The 26522-nt window shown below is 41.3% G+C and overlaps 1 protein-coding gene across 1 annotated transcript in view; it reads right to left on the bottom strand.

Annotated features, from left to right (window-relative positions):
• Window positions 1–26522, bottom strand: part of pof1b (POF1B actin binding protein) — a 92500-nt gene that overhangs the window by 9231 nt on the left and 56747 nt on the right. The window contains exons 7-13 of the mRNA XM_080187707.1: window positions 20520–20553; window positions 19308–19388; window positions 14543–14635; window positions 12695–12808; window positions 11272–11424; window positions 5137–5259; window positions 1845–1973 (exon numbers count right to left, since the gene is read on the bottom strand). Coding sequence (XP_080043833.1) covers window positions 1845–1973; window positions 5137–5259; window positions 11272–11424; window positions 12695–12808; window positions 14543–14635; window positions 19308–19388; window positions 20520–20553 — 727 coding nt within the window. The remainder of the gene's footprint in view (window positions 1–1844; window positions 1974–5136; window positions 5260–11271; window positions 11425–12694; window positions 12809–14542; window positions 14636–19307; window positions 19389–20519; window positions 20554–26522) is intronic.

Genomic DNA, 26522 nt, shown 5'->3' on the forward strand with positions numbered 1-26522 from the left:
TTGATCAGAGCACCATTCATCACTATAAACTTTCTCCAGCACCGATGCTCAACAGCATCTTCCAGCCCAGTGTCATCTACCACGTAGGTCAAGGACAGCAGGTGCATGGCAACACCACCAATTGCAAGTTTCTCTCCAAGCTGCACACCACACTGACTCGGAACTATATTGTCATTCCTTCATTGTCGTTTGAGCACTGAGAGTGTACCTACATCACATGGGCTGCAGCAGTTCAAGGCGGCAGCTTACCACCATCTTCACAAAGGTAATTAGGAATTGGTCAACATCCGTGGTCTAGCCAGCAATGTACACATACCGTGAAATAATTATAAAAAGACCAGAGGCCCACCGCACAGGCCTATTCCACAGAACCTCACAATGATCAATTCTGTTGCAAATCTCTTTGCAACAAATCTTTTCTTGGATCTTGGCAGGAGTTATTCTAGTTTTACGCCTGGACCTCAAATGAAAGCAATATTTCTCATTCAAGTGAGGCTGCAGTCATCAGGTTGAGTTACGATTTTAATGACAGGCCACTTATTAATGATGATGGTATCATCAGCTTATCAATAGGTATGGTTAATCTCTTGTTATCAATCAAATCAATGTCTGTAAAATTACAAAGCACTAAAATCACAGCCGCTGCCTGGAACACCCATAAGAATAGACTGCAACATTACTGATGTCAGTGCCTTATTACTGCATAAGTGGTATACCTCATCCCCACACTGCAATGGACTTATGCATATTATGGAGATATATAGAGCTATTTTCCCAGCAGATATGGACCCGACACATCTCCTTGCAACAAACTGGAGTGGAATGCAGTTCCTATGCATAACTTGGGGTTGCCACATAGTTTTATCTTCCTTCACACAAAGTTACAAAAAATTAGAGAGGTCAAAAACTCAAAATAAATCTTTATTTTTTAAAAAAAAGCTTTGAAGATCTGGTCATGAATATTCTCCCAGAATTCCTGTTGGGAGTCTCCTGATCTCTGACCGTAGCATCGAGCAACATTCCAGGGAAATGATGTGCGGGTTAAGTGGATTGGTCATGCTAAACTGCCTCTTAGTGTCAGGGGGGCTAGCTAGGGTAAAATGCATGGGGCTGTGGGGATAGGGCCTGGGTGGGATTGTGATCAGTGCACAAGTGTTAGGCCAAATGGCCTCCTTCTGCACAGTAGCAGTCCATGATTCTATGATAACAGTGTACGTCATTTTGGCCGGATTTCTCCTAATCTTCCACCAAAATCATGAGGAAAATCAGAAGAATGCAGCAGGACTTCTAAACCATTACAAAGCAAGAACGACATGTCTGCTCTGAAAGTTAGCAAGGAAATCCAGTGCTGAAATGGTTAAGAATCATACATGAAGCAGAAACAGAATTGGGGGGAATGGGGAAAATTGCCACATTTCTGTTTGCTGTAAGAGTGAATGTTCCCAAATCTGCTCCAGATATTGATGTAGTATCATGAGAGCCAGCAGTTCCACTTCCCTTGTGCCTGACTATAGTGCGAGAGGCGCTAGTTAGTGACACAAAGTAATGGTGAAGCTTGGACTGATGCCAACAAGATGACGTCAGGCATACTTGATAGTGCATTGCTCACAGTCTGCTGCCAAGCAATCAATGTTCAGTTGGTGATTCTAACTTCTGACTTCAGTCCCCACCTATATGGGGAAACTGCACAATCACCCACTGCATTCCACAGAATGCTGCTGTCAGGCTGATCCGGAGCCACAACAGAGTGTATAGGGTCCATAGCTGACTCTGTGCTGAATTCATTCTTAATCTGGCATGACAGTGTCACTGAAATCCAAGAGAAGTCATGCGATATTACTCACCTCATTCTTTTGTTTAATGATGGCATCCTTCTCACTCAGGCTATTATTGTATTCCATCAGTTTAATTTTCAAGCTACTGGAGCTATCTTGTCCTGAAGACATTTCGCGTTTCATATTGCTGATTTGTGACTAAAAGAGAACAATACATTAATGATTAAAAAGTCCGATTCATAGCTCAGAGAACAAAGAACCCTCTTCCTGGAAGACAACTGAAGTAAGATAGGTTTGGACTACAATCAGCAACCACTTTTCCCATAGAGAACTTGTCCCAAGACTTCTCATGGAGGTCAGATAAAATATGGACGCTGCACTAAAGACAAATATGTTAGTAAGGGTATCGAAAAGCTGACCGCTGAAATGGGTCTGAAAGGAGGAGATGGGTGTGGAGAGAGAACAAAACCATATACCTTTCCTCAGTTTATTTCAAAGACCAGACCTAGGCATTTGAAGGCAGGCTACTCACTTGTCCATAGTAAAGTGAAGTAGGGAATGGAGCAGGAGGAGTAGGGGCAGCGGTGGAGGGAGAGGTTGTGAACAAGAGTCCAAGAATGGTCAGGGGTGAGGAAGCGTGGTGTGAAAGTTAAAGTAAAGTTTATTTGTTGGTGTTGCAAGTAGTTTTACATTAACACTGCAACGAGGTTACTGTGAAAATCTCCTAGTTGCCACACTCCGGCGCTTGTTCAGGTACACTGAGGGAGAATTTAGCATGGCAATGCACCTAACCTGTACACCTTTGGACAGAGAGAGGAAATTGGAGCACCCGGAGGAAACACTTGCAGACACAGGGAGAATATGCAGGCTCCACACAGACAGTGACCCAAGCCAGGAATTGAAGTCCCTGGCGCTGTGAGGCAGAAGTGCTAACCACTGTGCCGCCCCCATGTGGATGAAGATTATAGGGTTGGAGGAGGTTACAGAGGGGAGGATGAAGCCACTAAGCAATTTAAATATGAAGGTGGTAAGTTTTAACTTGAGGGATCAGGAGCTGTTAGGGCAGGGATAAGAAGTGATCAGGACTTGGTGTGGTAGTTTGTAAGGTCAGAGGGTTCAAACATGGGTTGTTTTAAGATGGGATTTATGATGGTAGTCTTGAAAGTGAAGGGCCCCCACCCCAAATTTCAAATCCACTAGTGGGGAACATTAAATTCAGCCAATAAGTCTGGCTGAGGAGATGTAATAGTTTCCACAACACAACATGAAATAAAAAATTGAGGACAAACAAAGCATAAGATTGCACTTTGGATGATATTATTAAACAAATAAATAATTTCTTAAAAGACGTTTTGAATTATAGTAATAAAAGCATCATATAATTAGCAAAATGATGTATTCCATAAAGTTAGCAAATCCGAGAGAAAGAGAAGATGCGTACAAATGTTGCTCAGTTTTTTGAAAGTCAGCCTGAACCACATTCAAAATACACAATTACAATTAAAATTGATCAGCTAAATGTTCAATGAATAGCCCCAGGCCTGTCCTGGGAATATGGTTAATGGCAGTAAATCTTCATTAACTGAATAAGTGGAGTAAAAAATATAAGAGCATCTTAATAAGGTGTAAACTGAACTATTCAGGATGAGTCATAAGGATAGGGCAAGTCATTTAACCTCTTTCACCATTCAATGCCTGTTTGGTATCCTAACTCCATTTGACCACCTTGCCTCCACAATCTATGCCCTTGTACAACAAACAACTATAGTTTAAAAGTAAATTTAAAATTGCCATTAGAGTAGCACAGAAGGCTGGGAGGATCCCCCCATGCTCTCTGAATAAAGGATGAATAAAGGGGTTGAATATTATTCAAATGGAAAAAGACTGCAGAAAACTGCAGCATAAGAGGATTGGGGATCCTCATACACAAATCACAAAAAGCTAGCAAGCAAGGTCAGCAGGTAATAGGGAAGGAATTGAATATTGGTCTTTATTGCAAAAGGGAATGGAATATAAAAATAATGAAATCTTACTAATGGCACTAATTAGATCACAGCTGGAATACTGTGAATAGTTTTGGTCCCCTCGACTAAGGAAAGATAGAGGGTGTCCAGAAAAGGCTCACCAGATTGATCTCGGGTACGGACTGAGTTTCTTATGAGGAGATGTTGAGTTGGTTGGGTTTGTATTCATTATAGTTTAGAAGAATGAGAGGTGATCTTTTTGAGAAATGTAGGGTTCTCAAAGCTTGACAGGATAGATGCTGAGAGGTTGTTTCCCCTTGTCGGAGAGTGTAGGACCAGAGGGCATAATCCCAGAATAAGGTATTGCCCATTTAAGACACAAATGGAGGAAATTCTTCTTTCAGAGGGTAGCGAACCTATGGAGGTATTTACTGCTGATGGCTCTAGAGGCTAAGTCGTTAAGTAAGTTCAAGGCTGAGATAGATACTTAATCAGTAAGGGAATCATTCGACAAGGGGATAAGGTGGGAAAGTGGAGCTAAAATATAAGTCATGATCTAATTGAATGGAGAAGCAGACACAATAGGCCAAATGGCCTACTTCTGTTGTTACATTTTATGATCTTTTGGACCATCAAAAATCATGATACAACAAGACTGCCACTTCCTCATTTCTGCAAGTAATATTATCTGCATCTGTTTTTACAGGGCTCAAATACCCAGGAAATCTTATTTTCTTGGAACTTTTTATGTTAATTGTAAGTTAATCGGCCAATAAGAGTGAGTCATTTTAATCAGCCTACAAATTCTGTAACTGAAAAACAAAACCAATATCAACATATTTTGTTGTGAGTGGGAATGCACTACCTGAAAGTGTAGCACAGTGGTTAGCACTGCTGCTTCACAGCATCAGGGACCCGGGTTTGATTCCGGTTTGGGTCACTGTCTGTGTGGAGTTTGCACATTCTCCCCGTGTCTGCATGGGTTTCCTCTGGGTGCTCCAGTTTCTCCCCATATTCTGAAAGACATGCTGGTTAGGTTTATTGATCTGAACAGGTGTCAGAGTGTGGTGACTAGGGGAATTTCACAGTAACTTCATTGCAGTGTTAATGTAAGCCTCAGTTGTGACTAATAAATAAACTTTACTTTTGGTAGTGGCAGATTCTATGGTAACTTCCAAAACCCAATTGCACATATTCTTGAAAAGGAATAAATGGAGGGTTATGACAAAAGCGCAGGGAATTGGAACTAATTAGCAGCTTTTTGAAAGAGCATGAACAGGTATGATGAGCCAACTGGCCCCCTTCTGCATTTTACCATTCAATGATTTCCAACTGGGCTTTAAAAAGTGATGATCTTGAATTGAAAACATTGGCAGCAAGAAAATGAATTTACATACCCTCAAATAATCAATCTCCTTGTCCTTTTCTTCGCGCAACTTGTTGACCATTTCATAGTAATTATTTGAGATGTCTGTACTAAATATCGAGGTGACTGATTTACTTGATGGGCTCTTGGTGAGCTGTAAACATAAGATATTATAGTCAGTGTAAAGCAACAGATTTCAGACTGGACTGTCCAGGCCAATTCAACAAAATTCAATCATTAAGAATTAAACATTTGAATCAACCAGGTTGTATTCTTTCACATGACACTTTGCACATGTTACATCAATTAATTAGAGTGGGAACATTGCCACAGGGAAATCTGTGGACTGTTTGTGTACACATGTAATGGAATGATTTAGCACAGTGGTTAGCACTGCTGCCTCACAGCACCAGGGACCCTGGTTTGATTCCTGGCATGAGTCACAGTCTGTGTGGAGTCTGCATGTTCTTCCTGGGTCTGTGTGGGTTTCCTCTGGGTGCTCCAGTTTCCTCCCACATTCCAAAGATGTGCAGGTTAGGAAGATTGGCAATGCTAAATTCTCCCAATTGCCCAAGATGTGTAGGTTAGGGCAATTAGCGGGCAAATACATGAGGTTACAGAGATAGGGATTGGGTGGGATTGTTGTCGGTGCAGGCTCAATGGGCCAAATGGCCTCCTTCTGCACTGTAGGGATGCTATGATTTCCGCAACTCTGTGGACTCCATGTCAATTAATCACATTAGGTTTATTTTCATTTCAGTTTTGCTAGTGATTTCCATTCTTCCCCTTCAGCCTTAATAAAGACCGGCAATTGCTGCAGTGCATTCTGAGTTTGTCCAAATTTTGTAAGGACCAGTTCCATCCCCACCTCCCCCCACCCACCAGACGCACGCACATAGATGCTTTTTTTCATCTGTGTTTACCCATCCACATCTCTTCAAAGTTCAGCAGACCTGCAATTTTCCTATCTTACTATGAGTCATCTGTCTGACTACGTCCAAAGCTGCACTGGAGTTCAGCCTTGGATCACTGCCCGTGTGAAGTTTGCATGTTGTCCCTGTGTCTGCATGATTTTCCTCCGGGTGCTCCGGTTTCCTCTCACACTCCAAAGATATGCAGGTTAGGTGTATTGGCCATACTAAATTCTCTCTGCGTACCCAAGCAGGCAATGGAGTGTGGCAACCAGGGGATTTTCATAGTAACTTCATTGTAATGTTGATGTAAGCCTACTCGTGACACTAATAAATAAACCTCAAACCAGGAAGAGGAGCATCAGGATTTGAAGCAGACAGATGAGTTGCTATTGCCCATTTTTACATGGTAGTAAAAGTCAAAAGGACTCTCTTCTGGGGAACTTTGTACTCATTGCCTGCAATTTATGATTACACCACATCTTAGCCAGAACGTCTATGCTAGTATGTTTCTCCACCAAAACAAAAATCAGATAAAATCAAACGTCTTAGGTACATAAAATTTACAATGGAGAACAATGCATCTTGCCATTTTGTAAGCACTATGGTTACATAACAGGCTGCTGTGATGATTTTTAACTGAGGCAATTAATTTTATTTGAAGTTACAAACTGGGATAGTATTTCATTAATGAATGCCAGAGTTAACTGTCAGTATTAGTTTATTTTAATCATTAGTTTCAGATTAGCTTTCAAAGTGTGAATATTACTTTTTTTAAGAAAACAAGGTGTAGTTAGAGACAATAATAACAAGGATTATAAGCCCCAAGGCCAAATAGGAAGTATTTTGAGGTAATAAAAATCTCTTTGATGGTGGAAATGATGAGCTCCATCATCTCCACTGATAGTATGGCTTTGGGCTGTGCTACATTTCTGTGAAAGCAGTGACACTTTCCTGCACACTACCAATAAATCTACTATCTTCAAACAATGAGCAGATTTGTATCACTGCTAAGAAATGACAAACTAAACCTAGAGGATTCCTACCCTCAACATGCTTTCCAGCCAATATCGGCAGTGGCTATGAACATTATTTGATTTGATTTATTATTCTCACGTGCATTAGCCTACAGTGAAAAGTATTGTTTCTTGCAATGCTATACTGACAAGAGCAGACCGTTCATAGAGAAAGAAAGGACAGCGTGTAGAGTGCAGTGTTACAGTCATAGCTAGGGTGTAGAGAAAGATCAACTTATTTCAGGTAGGTCCACTGTGCAGCATGTGACAAACATGGTGCAAAATATGTGCAACTGAGAGGAGCTATAACCCACAAAGGGTAGAAAAATTAACATCAATCTTCAAAATAGTCACCGAGACTAGGTTTGTCGTCATGAAGAAGATAGCCCACTGAAGGTAATCTGCGATATCCATTTCCTGATACAGAACTAATATCTCAGAGGTGGTTCTGTTGTCAAAAGAGATCATGATTTTTAATAATGAAACAGTTTAAGTTTTAAAGTTAATTTATTAATGTCACAAATAGGCTTACATTAACACCGCAATGAAGTTATTGTGAAAATTTCCTATTCGCCACATCCCGACATCTGTTCGGGTACACTGAGGGAGAATTTAGCACAGCCAATGCATCTAACCAGCACATCTTTTGGGCTGTGGAAGGAAACTGGTGCACCAGAAAGAAATCCACACAGATTTGGGCAGAATGTGCAGACTCCGCACAGACAGTGACCCAAGCCGGCTATCAAACCCAGGTCCCTGGAGCTGAGAGGCAGCAGTGCTAACTACTGCATAGGCAAATGATTAACGTCACTTGCCTGAGCGCCTGTTGTGAAGGTGTTTCACGTTGATACGTATTTCATGGATTTGATGTGACAGCATATTAAATGCACCACTAAAGGTCATATTTTCAGTGGGGTTAAGATACCATTGAATATTGAAAGTTTAATCATAATGATTTGGATGAGAATTTAGGAGGCATGGTTAGTAAGTTTGCAGATGACACCAAGATTGGTGGCATAATGGACAGGGAAGAAGGTTATCTAGGATTGCAACAGAATCTTGATCAATTGGGCCACTGGACTGATGAATGGCAGATGGAGTTTAATTTAGATAAATGCGAGATGATGTGTTTTGGTTGATCGAACCAGAGCAGGACTTACTCAGTTAATGGTAGGAGCGTTGGGGAGAGTTACAGAACAGAGTGATATAGGGTACAAGTTCATAGCTCCTTGAAAGTGGAGTCACAGGTGGACAGAGTGGTGAAGGTGGTATTCGGCATGCTTGGTTTAATTGGTCAGAACATTGAATACAGGAGTTGGAACGTCTTGTTGAAGTTGTACAAGACATTGGTAAGGCCATTGGAATACTGTGTATAGTTCTGGTCACCCTGTTATTGAAAGGATATTAAACTAGAAAGAGTGCAGAAGATATTTACCAGGATGCTACTGGGACTTGATGGTTTGAGTTATAAGCAGAGGCTAGATAGACTGAGACTTACTCCTCTGGAGCGTAGGAGGCTGAGGAGTGATCTTATAGAGGTCTATAAAATAATGAAGAGCACAGATGAGCTAGACGGTCAACATCTTTTCCCAAATGTACGAAAGTTGAAAACTAGACGGCATAGCCTTAAGGTGAGAGGACAGAAATACAAGAGAGTTCAGAGCAGCAATTTTTTCACACAGAGGGTGATAGGTATCTGGAACGAGCTGCCAGAGGTAGCAGTAAAGGCAGGTACAATTTTGTCTTTTAAAAAGCATTTAGACAGTTACATGGTAAGATGAGTATAATGGGATATGGGCCAAATGCAGGCAATTGGGACTAGCTTAGTGGATGAAACAAAGGGCAGTATGGATAAGTTGGGCCAAAAGCGCCAGATTCCATGCTGCAAACCCTATGACTCTATAACCAGTGAATTGGGGCAGAAAGAATTTCTTAAGATGAGTGAAGTTAAAAGATCAGAAGCCAAGTCATTGTTCAGAAAAATTCAAGGAAGAGCACTCTGAGTTAAAGAAACAATTGCAGTAACTAGGTTTAAAGTTAGACAGCAGGCTTCAGAGCTAAACGAAACATTTGATGCAATTTTAATTAGAGTCTGGAAATCGAGAGTTAAATTAACTGAACAGTTTGTACAGCAGTCAATACGAAGAAATCCTTAAGGGGCTGGTATAAAATCCAGGACCGGATTCTTAAAAGTGGAGCAAAAGTGTTGTTTCAAAGTGTCAGTTGGAAAATATGGTTGAAACCAATTAGTGGTCCTGTGGCTCTGTTCCCCCATATTTTATATATAAAAAAGTTAAAGTTACAATCGTTTGAGCCGGGATCTTCCTATCCAGTTCATAGAATCATAGAGAACTTACAGTGCAAGAGGTGGCCATTTAGTCCATTGAGTCTGTACTGATTCTCTGACAGAGCATATTACCCAGGCCCATCCCTTCCACAAAACCCCACATATTTGCCCCGTTAATTCACTTACTACACATCTTGAGATTTGAAGAAGCAATTTAGCATGGCCAATATGCTTAATTCGCGTATCTTTAGACAGTGGGAGGAAACCAGAGCACCCAGATGAAACTCACACAGACATGGGGAGAATGTGCAAACTCCAGATTCCAAGATTGGAGTGGAAACTGGGTCCGTGGCGCTGAGAGGCAGCAGTGCTAACCACTGTGCCACCCCATTATTGGAATTGTAACAATGGTCCGAACATTTCAGAAATCTTTGTACACAAAGATTGTTATTGGCACAGTACCACACTGCATTCAAACATGTTTACAAGTTTAGGAAGTGATCAACATGCACTGGAACAAGACTATTCAAATATTTTGAATCCAGATTACTGTAATATATTCTGTCACAAATGGATGTTTCTCTGAATTGAAGTAGGTGAATGGACATTTAGGAAGGAAATTGTGTTGAGAGAATTTCCTCAAATTAACCGTATTTTAGTGTCAGGGAGACTAGCTAAGGTAAGCGCGTGGAGTTTGAGAATAGGCCTGGATGGGATTGTGGTTGGTGCAGACTTGATGGGCCAAATGGCCTCCTTCTGCACTGTAGGATTCTATGAACAAACTATAAATAGTGAGCTGTACATTGCCAAGAAAAATGACTACAGCTCCTTTAACAGTGATCTCACTCCTGGGGAGGGTATTTTAGGTTACTAGTTTCCTCAGCTGTCATTTTACTGTGGACATTGCTGTAAAAGAGGAAAGAGAAATAACTATATACATTTTAAATTCTAATGCTAAAATTTAGCAAAAATTAAAACATAGACCCTTGTCACCTGGACAGAACAAGCGTACATTAAGGCAATGATCAAAAAAGTAAACAGACTTCCAGGGACTGAATTTTTTGAGAGCAGACTGCCGCGTGTACATAAGTATATGGTGTGATTATGTCGGGTCAGCAATACGACATCATGCCAGTCTCCAAAATTACAGAGAACGTGTGGACGTGAAAAATCGGAAACCAATTTGATATAACCAATTAACAAATTATTGAGCTCTTTAAACAGCCAATTGTGTGCAATTTTCCACTGCTCACTCCATTTTTCTTGTCAGGTAGAAACAGGTTTGGGAGTGCTTTCCTACAGGTAGCACACAGGCAGAAGTAAGGCCTTCCAACAGATTGCATCAGTCCAAAGATGTGCTGGTTAGGTGAACTGGCCATGCTAAATTGCCCCTCATTGTCTCAAAATGGATACGTTCAGGGGTAAATGCACAGGGTTATGGGGATGGGGGTTGGTGGGCTGGATAAGATGCTCTGTCAGAGAGTCAGTGCAAACTTGATGGGTTGAATAGCCTCCTCTGTGCCATAGGGATTCTCTGATTCTATTATCTAGCAAAAGAGTCTGACAGCAAAGGTTGCAGCGTTTGTATGTTTTTTGACTATTTATTTGCTGATTTGAGCCAGACGTTATGAGGAAAGATTGAGGTGGGACAGGGGGCCTTTAAATTGGTCACTGTGACCAATTTACTGCTCGCGGCATAACCCCCCTCCTACATGGCATCCCAGCCTGGACACCCAATTCGATGCCAAACACCCCCACCCAACCATATGATGTGTTGTGCTGAGACCATGAAGGGAGAAGTGTGTGGATCACTCAACTCTCTGTCCTGCCTCTTTCGCCCTGCCAAACAGAATCCAGCCCCGTGTATGTGGAATAGGTTTCATTCTCTCAGTTACACCTGAAAAAATAATTAAATACTCGATTATGTGGATGGTATAGGGACTATTTCTTACCTGTTGCCGGAGTGTCTCATTTTCTTGTTCTAGAGCACGCTTGCTGTATTCCAACTCCTTCACACGGAACTCCTTATCTGCCTCGGAGTTCCTCAGAGTTAAGATCAAATCCTCAAGTGATCGGTTAGCTGAACCGTTTTCTTTAATGGTGTTCTAAACAAAAACCCCAGAAACAGACATATTGAGAACATGACTATTCTGATCCCATCTACCTCCCCCTCTTACACCTTCTCACAACATGCTAACTTACCAAACATTTACACAAATGATTAAAATATAGATTGCATAATAATATTAATAAAAATATTAAAGCAGCTGCAGTTTTCACAAGAAAATGATTGGCTTGATTGTTAATGTAAAAACACTACAGTAAGTGTTCAGCATTCTCTTCACCAAAAGAAGAAAATAAGTAAGTGATTTCTCACAGTTGAGTTCATTTACTGACTGCCAGATGAGCTGATAATGAGATATCAACTAAAGAAAGACACTGGTTGCTGGAAATGATGTTTGGTGGTAGAGATGCAGGAGAAAGCAAAGGATTTGCCGACCTTTTTTTTAACCCTCATAACAGACTATATTTTCCAGCTAATATTGCCATTCTGCCTCTCGTTATACAGAATGAATAGGTGGCATATTGCAAGTCAGCAAGGATACAATGATTGAGAGGTTCTATGAGCCACAAATTGTAAACTGCTAGAAACACACCCCTAGCAGATTCTTCCAAATATGATGCTTCTTACTAATGTCCCGCCAGAAAAAAATTGACATTAAGAAAGTAATTACCACAGGATTAAAATTATATTGTGCAATATTAGTAACAAGTGTGTCAGCATACTTGTATGAAATTTGGCTGTCCTGCTATTTCTGTAGGTCAATGCCTTTGGTAAATTGTAAAGTAAATGTTGACGATTTTGTGGGACCAGTATCTCTCAGTCTGATTCAATCCTGATGGTGCTTATTTCCTATTTTTTTTTACTTGTATGGACATCAATAACATATGCTACATCTATGAAATTGAATTGGCACTATTGTACATGATTTCACAAGCAGTAATTGATCAAGATATACCAAAACATTTGCGTAATACTCCACTAAAATGAATATCGTTAGCAGGAGATAATACTGCTTAGTCTGGCTGAGTTCCACCTTATAACAACAATTTTCTAAAATACACTGTATTTTAGAAAGTTGTATGAAATGTGATGAATATGATACATGTCATGCCTGGCTCATCGAATACCACAAGATTTCAAAGAGTTCAGAAAGAAGTAAGCTGAGTAGAATGTAAAAAGGGAATGAGTTAGAGCTGATGAAGGTGAATCCTCTAATGGGAAGATTTCTGATTAGTCACCAGCATCCTCCAGTTTGGTTATTACCACCAGAAACAAGTGCAAAAGTCATAATAACTACGCTACTGCTCTACCTGCAGCTGTCGGTTGTTCTCTCGTACAGACTCCAAGAGCTGTAAATATTCTGTCACTTGCTGAGATTTAAAACCCAAATCTCTTTCCAGCATTTCCTTGTCTGTTGCCAGTCTCTGTGGAAACAAAAAGGCAAACGTCCCTGCAGTTTACTGAGAATCACATTCTACATTTTGTCCACAAAGATCACCAAACACATATACCAACAGAGGGAGTCTAAAAGGAGAATAATGGCACCTATCTTTAACAGCAGTTTAGTTCTGATTATGAGTCTTACTGTTTCTTCCCAAGAACTTCACAATTCCTTTAAATTAAAAATTACATTTATAGTATATATTTAGACCAGGAGTAATTTTTTAAAGATGCTGCTGAAAGATCTAAACTACAGATATTAAACTCAAATTAGCTTCCTGTATCTCCAGTTTACAGATTCAACTCCATAGTATAGAAGTCAAATTGCTTCAATGAAACGTCCGTCATGAACCAAATGTAGAACAATCTGGCTCATTGATATTTAAACCCAATGCCCATCTGTCTTTCTCCAACAGAGAAATGATAATAGGAACATGAGTAGGGTGGAAGGCAAAATGAGCATCAAACCCCCAAACTCAACAATGAGAGTCTCAAAAGATTTTAATACCTAGGCCTCATGGGCTTGCCGGTCAGCAGGATAGTTGCCGGTAACAAGAAAAGCAGCAGCAGATAGTTTCTGGGAAATAGTCGGTGCCTGGTGCAGGAAGGAAAAGTACTAAAAAAAAAACTTATCTTTTTGGGCCTCATCTGACTTGGGTGGATCAGCCATGCTAAATTGTGTCTTAGTGTCCAAAGACATGTTGGTTAGGTGTATTAGCCATATCAGATGTTCGGCGTTATGGGGTCTGGGTGGGATGCTTTCTTAGAGAGTCGGTGCAAACTCAGTGGACCAGATGGTCTCCATCTGCACTGTTGGGCTTTTGTAGTTGCTTGCCTGCCCTTGTCACCAGTCAGATAACATCATCAAACTCACATATGTTAATTTACCGCAAAACCCTACTTCAGGTGGGTGTCCTTGCTACCCATTCAGAAAAACAGGCTAACACAGAAGATTGGCATTTGTGGGGGATGCCAATGTGCAAGTCACCTATATATTATTAAATACCAGCCATTGAGTTCAGACCATGTATGTAGGGTTAAAATCATCCCTATAATGTGGCACAAATCATCTGAGATAGGTTCAACTCCTAGTTTATGCTGATGGCACGAGCATACGGGGAAATGAGAAAACCACAAGGGTTTCTATTGTTCATCTCTATCCTGATATCTATTCTGGAAAGTACTTTCCTGTTGACACCAGGTGGCCTTGGTTAGTTGTGATGGCTCCATAGTCAAATAGCCTGCCGATTCTACTGACCTTAGATCACCCATGAAGAGTGAGGTACAGAAGTAACCACTACATATCAGTGTCCTCAGATGATGTGGGAAAGATGAGAATGAAATGCAGTGGTGGGGGAGGGGACAATATTTAAATGTCAAATATAACACACTTCTGTCTTTCAGATAGGCAAACATTTCTTCCTATGAGAATTTATAAAGATTGGTAGTTTTATAGTTCCTTCAATATTCAATTCATATATGACAAAAGTACACATCTTTTAATGATTATTTTCTTGGTTGATACTTCGTTAAGTTTAAGTCAAATATATTTACAGTTGAAATGAAAAACTACAAAAGACAAGGAAACTTTAATTTTGATATAAACAGGTTAACAAGTTCTACTGATCATTTTAGCTGCTTTTAAGCACCTAAGCTAAGATTCAAGAATATAAATATTGCATTTCAGACAATGAATATTTGGAACTCCTTGGACATACGTTTAGGTCGTCTTGCAAATGGACGAGGTCTTCACGTAGGCTGTTAAATGTAGCCAAGAGTAGTCGTAGAGACTTGTCCACGGTAAATCTTGTCTGAAGGTATAATCATACAGAAAACATCAACTCAACAATCTGCAATATTTCATAACCAAAGTGTAGGATGTTTGACATTTAGTCATTGAACTGAAAACATCACAACTACAGAAACCTGACAACTCATCTCCCAACAAGTAACTGCAGATCAGATATGATAGCATTTGATCAACCAGAGAAAAACTAACAGGGCTTAGTAACAACAAACAAATAGCACACTGAGGGCAATGCAAATGGATTTTCTGTAAAATTACTAAGTTCGAATACAAAATACCTTCTTCCTTATTGAAAGGCAATAGTCATGATTGTTTGGAGGCTGTGCCTGTGGAATCGTGACTGTTGAGCTGTAAGGATGGTGATGATATAAACTCAGCATCACTTCCAAGCGGGGGAGAAGGCACGAACTACAAAGCTGAACACTGAAATTTTCTAAAAATTGCCCCTTCGGCTCCCAGGTTTATCCTGGGAAAAGCTGAGACCAACAAAGCCCCAAAGTGTGACATAATATGCTTTAAAGTGACACGCACGCTGCTATCTCTTAAAGGCATTTTACAGCTTTTAGGGGATTGCAGAACACCGTCACTTTGTAGGAAGTGTGTCATGTGATCCAGCCTCAATTTCACTTCGACCTGAAACAGAACACAGCTGGCACAGGGCTGCTGCTGATGTCTTCAAGGCTTTCCTACACAGTCACCATACTGCCACTACGATGCTGTGAGTCTGCAGTAATCTGACCAAAACATCAAGGATCACGTCATGCAATGTAGCGCAATCTAAGATGGTTCACTATGTCTTATCTGTGCTTGTTGTTACTGCCAGGCTGAGTGCTGTATAATTTCACACAATCAGAGAATCCCTACAGTACTGGAGGTGGTCATTTGACACATCAAGTTTGCACTGACTCTCTTACCCAGGCCCTATTCCCATAACCCCACATATTTACCTCACTGATTCCCCTAAGCTATCCATCTTGGGACACTAAGGGGCAATTTAGCACAGCCAATCAACCTAACCTGCGCATCATTGTGGGAGAAAATTGGAACACCTGGAAGAAACCCACACAGACAAGGGGGAGAGCATGCTGTCACTGAACCTACATCCTCAAACTGAGAGGCAGCAATGCTAACCACTGTTCTACTGTGCCATCCTGTCATTTAGGAGGAACCACTGCGGTGCATTGTGTTGTGGGCATTATAATGATATAAAGGTACCAATTGTTCATAAGGGACTGTACAAACATTTTGTGGGTTCACTTATTAATTCTAGGCACATATGAATATATATACATATGGACAGAAAGTCTGAAGACATCAGCAGCAGGGCTGTGTCTGCAATGTTCTGCTCCAGGTTGAAATGAAATGAGACTGAACTTTATGTGACATACATCCCTTAAAGTAATGGCACGCTGCTATCACCAAAACGCATATTACAACAAACTGTGCTGTGGTAAGTGATCTCAGTAAGAAGTCTGACAACACTAGGTTTAAGTCCAAACGATTTATTTGATAGTAAGCTCACAAGCTTTCGGGGTTCCCCTCTTTGTCAGGTGAAGAGGGGAACTCGAAAGCTTGCGAGTTTACTATCAAATAAATCGGTTGGACTTAAACCTGGCGTTGTCGGACTTCTTACTGTGTTTACCCCAGTCCAACACCGGCATCTCCACAACGTAAGTGATCTCAGCCAGGATATTGTTTAGACTACAATATTGCATCCCTGTAGTCTTGGAATAGAGTGAAAAAAATCAACATAGTTCTTGCTCCTACATGTTATCCACTGATCCCTTATTGAAGTGTTTGTGTGATTAACAGGTGAAGAAAAGATCAGACTTGTTCAGGATTCTTGATTTTGTTGAAAAATCTACTACTACATAAATAATGACTACTTAGAGGCAACACTGGAGAGAAAGAAGCAATGTCTTGAGCAGGGTGGAGGAAAGGAGGTTGAAACATTGAAGAAAAAAAGAACAAGTAGTAAAATTCGGGCAGGATTTTCCAGCCCTTCTGGTTGGTGGGATCTTCCAGTCCCACTGAAATTAACCACTGCGGCAGGGACAGGTGAGCATGTAAAATGCCGTAGATATTGGTAGGTCCTGAAGATTCCACTGACAGTCAATGGCAAGAAAACCTGTCATGGTGGGGATGGCGGTGGGGGAAGAGAGAAAGGGGGCACGCTGGATTACTTCAACTTGAGATTTGTTATTACTTTCTCTGAACTTGTGATAAATTGGCACAGAATCTTTTCAATCATTTCTCGTAAGATAGTCAAGAATCAATTAAGTCAGCTGGTTAATTTATTTACAGGTTGGATAGTGCTGGATCAGGTGCCTTCTGTCCAGTATCCATGACTGACCCAGCTGCTTAGTGACAGGTCTTGTCTCTGGTACCAACAGAACAGCTACTTTCAAAGAAGAATGATATGAAATGATAGGCCACTTGGGAAGAGGGAGGGTTGCTGGAAGGAAGAAAATTAAATAAAAGTGAAGATGTCCAACCAGGCAGGAGTTCCGAAGAATTTTGTCACACAATCCAACTGATGGGGTGAAGGGGAAAGTACTCAAAGAGCACTTTCGTTTACAGAAATTATCCCATTCCAGTGCATATATAAGTGTAGGATTATCAGGCATTGTGAAGTAAGTGCTTTCCTATACAAGTCAGCGTAGAAACATTAGGAAAGATTTTCATCGATACTAGTGTCTCAAAACATGTCAATTTGGCCATAAGCAAAGATCGAGGAAACTCAGGCACACACTAAGGGTGTAATTGTTGTACGCACATCTCCTCACTTTTACACCAAACTATTGATTCCTTCCTCCAATGCATCTCAGCTTTTTAGCTTGGGTGCGAAGTCATTGTAAGGAGTCACGTGAAAATTTCAATCCAGGCAGCATGGTGGCATAGTGGTTTAGCACCGCTGCCTCACAGCACCAGGGACCCAGGTTTAATTCAAGCCTTGGGTAACTTTCTGTGTGGAGTTTGCACATTCTCCTGCACGGGTTTCCTCCGAGTACTCCGGTTTCCTCCCACAGTCCAAAGGTGTACAGGTTAGGTGGATTGGCTATGTTAAATGCATGGGGTGACATGAATAGGATGGGGGAAAGTGCCTGGCTAAGATACTCTGTCAAAGAGTTGGTGTGGACTTGATGGACCAAATGGCCTCCTGTACACTGTAGGGATTCCATGATTAGGCAAGTTCAAAGTGGTGCAGAATTCTTGGTGCAGTATGAAAAAAAGCCTTTTTTTCTAACTTTCTGTGAATTTTAAAAATGCATTCTCTGGGATTGGCACTATGTTCTTGCTGCTTTGAATGTATTTTTCTGTCATCAGCAGAAGTCACATTAAACTTCAAAAGCCTCCGTGATTGTATGCTCTCATGATGATGTTATATTGTTATGTGTTTGAAATTAATGTTTCCTTTAAGCTATGTGATTGTGCACAATGAGCCACACAGGCCACGTACAAGTTAACTCCTCTAAATTACCACACATACACTTGGTGCAAAAAACCTTAAAGTGGTCACGTACTTAAGCAATTTGTCCCACACAGTCAAAATATAAAAATGAGAGGGAATGTTGCTTGAAACATCAATTTTTATTCTTAAAGAAGAAATACATAGCATGAGTTTGGTGCTTTTTCTACAGGATCTAATTAGTTCTATTCATTTTAAGCTCCAGTAGGGGTACATGTGCGAGCACAACCTCAGGTGTAATATAATATCTTGATTGCACCCCACAAGGAGATTCCATACCCTTGTTTCCATATTAATTTTGTGTCCAATGTTATAAATCTAAGTAGTATTTTTTATCTCCATGTGGTATCATGCAGACAGAAAGAAGTCACTTAGGTCCAAAAACAACAGAAATTTCCATGACTTGCACTAATGACCCTAACTGAACTTGTACGAATAATCTGTTATCCTTGATAAAAGCTAATTACTGTGGATGCTGGAATCTGAAACCAACAGAGAAAATGCTGGTAAATCTCAGCACGTCTGGCAGCATCTGTAAGGGGAGAAAACAGCTGACGTTTTGAGTTCAGATAATCCTTTGTCAAAGGGTCTGCTACCCTTCTTTTACCACAATCCATATACTTTCAAAAATAGGCTGCTATTTGCATATCATTCAACTTCCCTACTCTTTTGACTTAACCCAATAAATTATTTCCATTACATTATGTTCCTGAGACATTCTAATAAGGCAGAGTTGGTGCAGATCCGATGGGCCAAATGACCTTCTTCTGCACTGGAGGGATTCTAGGGATTCTACTGTTTTCCTTTTGCTGTCTATGTCTGTGGGGCAGGGCAGGAAATGGGGAATGTTGAACAATTTGACAACCATTGACCTAATTCATAGAGATCCCCATGACTCACTCTTGAGCCACTGCTAAGTAAACCTTGGCTTGAAGTAGACAAGAAGCATTGACATCCCATAGCTGTTTCCTTTTTCCAATGGGGTGGTGCTCATATTAAACTGTGAGAAATTGTTGAATAAATACCAGACCTATGGCCGAAAGATCACAATGAAATGGAAAGTCCTCGCTTAAAGAATGGCTGCTATTATGTTCACTAGGCTTTTCCTTCAAGTGTAATGATTCTTCCAACATTATTCCACTGCATAAAACAAACTGGTTTTCACTGACAGTTCTGTAACTGTTATTATGACTTTTATCAGTTTTACCTGCAAGAGGTAGCGCAAGTGTTGTTTTGTCAATTCAGACAGTCCTTTTGGTATCAATGTTTCAATGTTCTCAATGGTATCCTGAAAAAGAAACATATTTTGTCTCCAAGGCTGGACGTATTTTCAAATCTTATTTGCATTCTAACTAATCCAATCTTTTGCAGAGATCTTTTAGAAAAAAAAGAGCTTTTGAGGTCTAGTGGCCTACTCCTGCCCCTAGTTTGAATGGTTATTGCAGATGGTCATTCTCTAGTACTTGTGTGCCATAAATATAATTTGCCAATTATCAGCCAAGCCTGAACATAGTCTAGGTTTTACGGTGTGTGGATTTGGGCTGCTTCATCATCTGAGGAGTTGCGATCCGATCACATCGCGACCTTGCACTATCCTGTTTCAACTATTTCTAATTTTCACATAGTCACACAGAGCTGATCTTTCAACTAAGTTCCCTCAAGCAGATTACCTTTACAGTTAAGCAAGACAATCTTTAAAAATGTAGGTTGAATGCACACACAAAGTTAATTTCAATGGTACTCTAAAGGAGCGTTCCAATTGCGCCTATTTTTTTTAATCCACATGTATTTTCCATTGTTAAAGGACAATGTTAAATAAATAACTAGCAAAAGGAGGCCACGGCTGTGATTTAGAAATTATGATATGTGAAGGCAACAATGTGACCCATAAATTATGTTGTGATCAAACTCTTTGGCTTCATATCAAGAATGCCTCTCAAGGTAGTGTTTAAAATGATACACAGTTGATCCAGTATTAAAGTACGTTTAAAATGCTTCCATCAATAGAGCCAAAGTGCTAGAACAATGACACTTTTATAGACCTCTACTGTTAGGAACTTTCCTTTATACCAGATCCTTCTCAGCAATCAGAAAAATAAACTAACAGCCCATTTTGGAAAACAGAAACTTTTAATCAATTATCTGTTTATTTCATCATTCTTAGTTAGAATATTTTCATTTTGTACCAGAGTTATCTTGTATTTAAATATGTCCAACTAATGGTAAACGGTATCATTTTGCACCACTGGATTAATCTATGAGTCTCATTTTATCTCAGTAAAATTTGCTCATTCACATTTATTTGTTGTATTACTTGTTTTTCACTTCAGGAACAGAGAATCCCTTTGTCAGATCAATAAGGCAAGAGTACATTTTTATGCATGTATATTAGGTTCCAATCAGAAACTCCCGTACTTACATTGTGGTCAATATTCATTTCCAACCTTGTTTGCCTGCCAAAAGAAATAATTAATATGAATTTCTTTAAAACTGCAGTGCACAAAGTTACATGAATAAATCACGTTGCATGGATACGGAAACAGTTACTGGTTACTAATTTAGTTTGCATTAACAAAGTGGTATCTGTTTACTTAGCAGCATGGCCTGGATGTCAGGGTTGTTGCTTCAATGCTTTCTCTACTTAATAAGTAACAGATTAAATGCAGGTCGATTTGTGAGTTAATCAATGTTTATTTATAGAAAGGGATTAATTATTGGTAGAACCGGATCGGTCGCACAAATGGAAAACTATCTAAGCAGATCGAGAGTAGTCACTGAGACGCTGTTTTGCAATTAACGCAGAAAACTGAGAGGGTGAGTGTTCTAGAAAGCACTAAAAGGGAAACTGCACCCTGAGTTATACACACCACCGACAGGGGGAGACTGTAGCCAGAGTTGCACCGACAGGGGGAGACTGTACCCAGAGTTGCACCGACAGGGGAGACTGTACCCAGAGTTGCACCGACAGGGGGAGACAGTACCCAGAGTTGCACCGACAGGGGGAGACAGTACCCAGAGTTGCACCAACAGGGGGAGACAGTACCCAGAGTTGCACCGACAGGGGGAGACAGTACCCAGAGTTGCACCGACAGGGGGAGACTGTACCCAGAGTTGCACCGACAGGGGGAGACTGTACCCAGAGTTGCACCGACAGGGGGAGACTGTACCCAGAGTTGCACCGACAGGGGGAGACTGTACCCAGAGTTGCACCGACGGGGGAGACTGTACCCAGAGTTGCACCGACAGGGGGAGACTGTACCCAGAGTTGCACCGACAGGGGGAGACTGTACCCAGAGTTGCACCGACAGGGGGAGACAGTACCCAGAGTTGCACCGACAGGGGGAGACTGTACCCAGAGTTGCACCGACAGGGGGAGACTGTACCCAGAGTTGCACCGACGGGGGGAGACTGTACCCAGAGTTGCACCGACGGGGGAGACTGTACCCAGAGTTGCACCGACAGGGGGAGACTGTACCCAGAGTTGCACCGAAAGGGGGAGACTGTACCCAGAGTTGCACCGACGGGGGAGACTGTACCCAGAGTTGCACCGACAGGGGGAGACTGTACCCAGAGTTGCACCGAAAGGGGGAGGCTGTACCCAGAGTTGCACCGAAAGGGGGAGGCTGTACCCAGAGTTACACACAGCACTGACAGGGGTGACTGTACCCCAATGAACTTCAAAGGTCCACAACGCTCAACAATCTAACCTCAAAGATAAGTGAAGATCTTAATCATATATTCTTTTCATTTAACTGGATTCTAACTTTCTTATTTCTGACACGTGTGCGTGCATGCGCGCCTGCATGTGCATGCCTGCATGTCTGTGCATGCCTGCGTCTGTGCATGCCTGCAGTGTGTACGTGAGATTTCTTTCATTATTTCTCGCAGGTTTAGTAACTAATAGATTGACTCTTTCTTCCTCTTAAGAGCAAAGAACAATGTAAAGTACAGCACAGGAACAGGCCCTTTGACCCTCCAAGCCTGCACCGATCACAATGCCTGCATAAACTAAAACTATATGTACTTACAGAGTCTGTATCCTTCCATTCCCATCCTCTTCATGTATTTGTCTAGCTGTCCCTTAAATGCCACTATTGTACCTGCTCCCACCACCTCCCTGGGTAATGCGTTCCAGACATTCACCATCCTCTGTGTAAAAAAACTTGCCTCGCACATCTCCTCTAAACTTTTCCCCACATATCTTAAACCAATGTCCCCTAGTACTTGACTTTTCTACCCTAGGAAAGAGCATCTGACTATCCACTCTGTCCGTGCCACTCATAATCTTGTAAACCTCTATCAGATCACCTCTCAACTTCCATCATTCCAGTGAGAACAGACTGAGTTTATCCAACCTCTCCTCGTAGCTAATACTCCCCTCAGACCAGGCAACATCCCGGTAAATCTCTTCTGTATCCTCTCCAAAGCATCCACATCCTTCTGATAGTGTGGCGACAAGAATTGTACATAATATTCTAAATGAGGCCTAACTAAGGTTTGTGCAGCTTATGACCTGTCAATTTTTATACTCAATGCCCTAGCTAATGAAGGCAAGCATGCCGTATGCCTTCTTGATTACCTTATTCACCTGGGTTTCCACTTTCAGGGATTAATGGACATTTATGCCCACATCTCTCTGCCTGTCAATACTCCTGAGGGTTCTACCATTTACTGTATAATTACTACAAGCATTGGACCTTCCAAAACGCATTATCTCTACACTTGTCTGGATTAAATTCCATCTGTCATTTCAAGTCTTCAACCAGTCTATATCTTGCTGTATCCACTGACAATCCTCTTCACTATCTCCGACTCCACCAGGAACCAAGAAAACCTGGTTTGACTGGATCCTTATTAATAACTAGATACATTTGGATTTGGAAAGCCACTTACAAGGAAAATAAACTTTAAAATTGCTCTTGCGACCAACCAAGGGGGCTGTATAGAAGGGGAGCCAGTTTACTCCTTCCCACCCGGTGATAACATTTTCTCTGGACAAGAGGTTGGCCCACTGGCTACTTCCCAACATTTCCTAACTGTACTTAAATGTAAAATGACAGTCTGCTTGACCTTACCCTTCGTAAGCCTTTTTGTGCTTTAAAAAACAAATGTGGTGTCAGCATTGACCCAAAAAGAGATGCAATTGCAAAGTTTGCACCACTTTTCCAAACATGTGGCCATAGCCTTATTCCAATGATTCAAGATCCCACAATCCAAAGAATCTATATCTTGACCAGCCCTGCTGTAGAAAAAGCAAATTGGTACAAAGCCCTCGACATTACCACTCCCAGAGACAGGGAGGTGCTAAAAGCTTTAAAATGGGGAATGCATCAGTAACTTGCGCTGTATTTAAGGCAAGTATCATGCCACATGGGTAGCTTGCTGTTGACACTTCATCAGCATATTTAAATCATGCTCCCATGTGATTTAATTTTAAAGGAGTTTTCCTAGGGCTCAGCAGGAAACACAGCAATAAAATGGAAGGAGGGGTTGCCGATTCCAGTAGATATGCACTCGTTTCATTACTCCTCGAGAGCCAAGAGGAGCAGGAGATCACTTGCAGCTGTCAGCTTCCCTCCTTTGCTGTGATTAACTACCTCTCATCCCACCTCCCCACAAATGCCAGAAGCCTGTTGTTGATTTTTCTGCCTGGCTGCTGTCAAGGCATCGATCAACCCGGCTGCTAAGAGATAAACAGGTGGAAAAATGTACATGAGGTCTTGGCATTAGGTTCAGCAGGACATCCCTGTCCCCAGCCTGACCAGGGCTTTCCTGTACCACCATGCTTCTCCACTTTACCCCCACAATCATCAAGCTCATGATTTCAGAGAAATCTATCGGAAAAGGACTGTTTTGTACCTGCATGAGGTTCCTGCTTCTGGCCAACAGGTAGTGCTGTCGAGCATTTTCTCCATTTCCTCAAGAGGAACACTGCCAGCCACGTTGGTCTCCATTGTGTGAGACATCGCTCAATTTGTGAAACTTTTAACTGTTTATTTAATATGTTTCTCGTTTTTCCCTCAGAGAGGCCCTTCCCACACACCTCAGCCATTACCAGGATCTTTGAGTGGAGTTTCTCTGAATATCGACAAAGGCCGCTGGCAGGTGGGAAAAGCAGTGTTGAAGCCGTTGGCACCAACAGAAGCTTTCTTCGCCGCATCATTCGGGAGACAGTGCAAAAAATTTGAAGAGGCAGATTCTATGACGTCACGCTGGCTCTGATTGAGCTCGCACTGCCAGCAACTTATTTTTTTGAAGATCTGGGCACCATTTTTAAAGGCAACCCCAGTACATAACTTTTAACCAGGAAACTTCCCCCCACCCCTGGCAATGCCTGAGCATTCCCCTCCCGAGTGAGGCATTCAGCTGGGCTACTTTGGGAAGTCTGCCCGCCAGTTGCATGCCCTGTAAGATCAGTTATAATTCACACTGGTCTGTCCTCATGCCAAAGTGAATGGACTCTATGACAATGGGGATGATTCAGGCATAAAGACCTGATAATTAGATGTAAACAGATGCCCCGACTTTGAACGCCAGAAATCACACAATGTCACTAGCGACGGACGGGGAGAATCACGTCATGCTGTTATGTCAGCGTGAAACGCGATACAGACATCCCGTGAGACTTTCCGCTCCTATCGCTGATCCCACCTCACAAAATTGGGAACGCAAAACCCCTTACCCTTTGTCTTCAGTTTTGCCCTTTAACCTTGCTTGCTACGTCAATACATACAGCTTAATCTTCTCTTTGGAAATACGTAAAACAAAATGTGCATTTAGTGGCAATATCAACAGCAAAAACAGTTTCTGAACGCAATGCAGAGGTAATTATAAAGATATCATATAATGTACAATGCTAATAAATCTCTGAAACCCTAACCTGAATATTAAACTCAAACTAAAGCAATAATCCTGACTTCTAACCAAACACTAACCCCCCAGTTCTAAGCCCAATCCTAACTTAAATCAGGTGTATGATGTAGAAAGGTTGTAGTGCTAACATTCATTATGACATTATTAGAGCAGATTCAAAGCCAAAACACTTTGACCAAGTAATATCCCCTAATGTCTTGATCTTCCCATTTGAAATAATGAATAGCCAAGATCTTCCTGTTCCAAATAAACAGGCATTACGCCATCCCTACACTTCACATTAATTAAATTTCTGCTAGTCCATTATAAATTTTTGCCATGCGGAACTTTGAGGAAGTTTTGTCATATCAGGAATATTAAAAATAACACAAAGGAATATATAAAGATCCGTTTTGCCTATGGTTCACACCATAGGAGACTGACGATTGTTGCCAAACATCCAACAGGACAAGCAGGGTCACCACACCAGTGAGAACTGAAATCTATTTAATGTAATCTGCAGCTTTTTGTTGCGATGAGTAATCTAACGTCATAGTGGCTGATTGATCAAGGATAGTTATCAACAACTAAAATTAGGCCATCCAGAGAATATAACAGAATTCTTGCAATGCAATTCTACCCCACAAAGTCACAGCAACTGAAGATAAATTCAAACAACAATTCAAAATAGCCAAGCACAAAAAACATACACACAGTTGTGCTGTGGAAATCAGGTATTGGAATGTGATGGGACAAAAAATGTAACCCCACAAATTCATTGCATTGCAAATGGTCATGTACAGTAAATAAATGTCCAGGTGCTGCACGTTCTCTGCATAGCTTCAGCCATTTCAGGAAGGTTTTAAATTTGAATCGCATGTGCTCCAGGTGATGTGTATTTTACTGAGACATTGGACAGAACTTCACTGTGGAGTGCAGTATGAATGGAAAAACCAATTTCCTGCTGGGATTAAATGATGGCAGAATTCAGCACTCCCACCTGTCGTGGGGCAGGGTCACCATTCCCGCTGAAGCCGCTTGAAACCACTTGGCATCCAATTCATGGGATGCAAATGAAGACCCAATTGGAATCATGCCCCATGTCTAACCATGCGTTGGACCAATATTACTCTAATCTATGGTCCAACGTGACACGGAGATGTCAGGTGTCACCTGGAAGAAACTCTGGAGCAGCTTATGGATAATGAAAGGTAGAGGCCTCCAGCAACTGTGGACCCTGGGACACCACATGCAGCAATGGGTGGGTGGAGCACCAACCACATGGATCTTCTCCATCCAGGAGGAGCAGCTGGCCAACTGCATGAAGTACTGTTGGATGGCCATGGTCTGTGGTGGAGGGTGTATGGAAAGCCAAGTGTTCTAGGCTATTTTTTCTTTATAATTTTTATTAGATTTTCTACAATGTATTTGTACTAACATTTTCTCACAGGATAAATCATGCTGAGTTTCCAAGTTTTATTTGTGCTAGGGCATGTTACAATGTTACAACATGCTGAGATGTTCTACATACATTCACAGCTCATGATCAGCAAACCTCAGTGGACACGAC

This window comes from Carcharhinus amblyrhynchos, chromosome 4, assembly GCF_965287045.1.
Source record: "Carcharhinus amblyrhynchos chromosome 4, sCarAmb.v2.hapA, whole genome shotgun sequence".
Taxonomy (NCBI): Eukaryota; Metazoa; Chordata; class Chondrichthyes; order Carcharhiniformes; family Carcharhinidae; genus Carcharhinus; species Carcharhinus amblyrhynchos.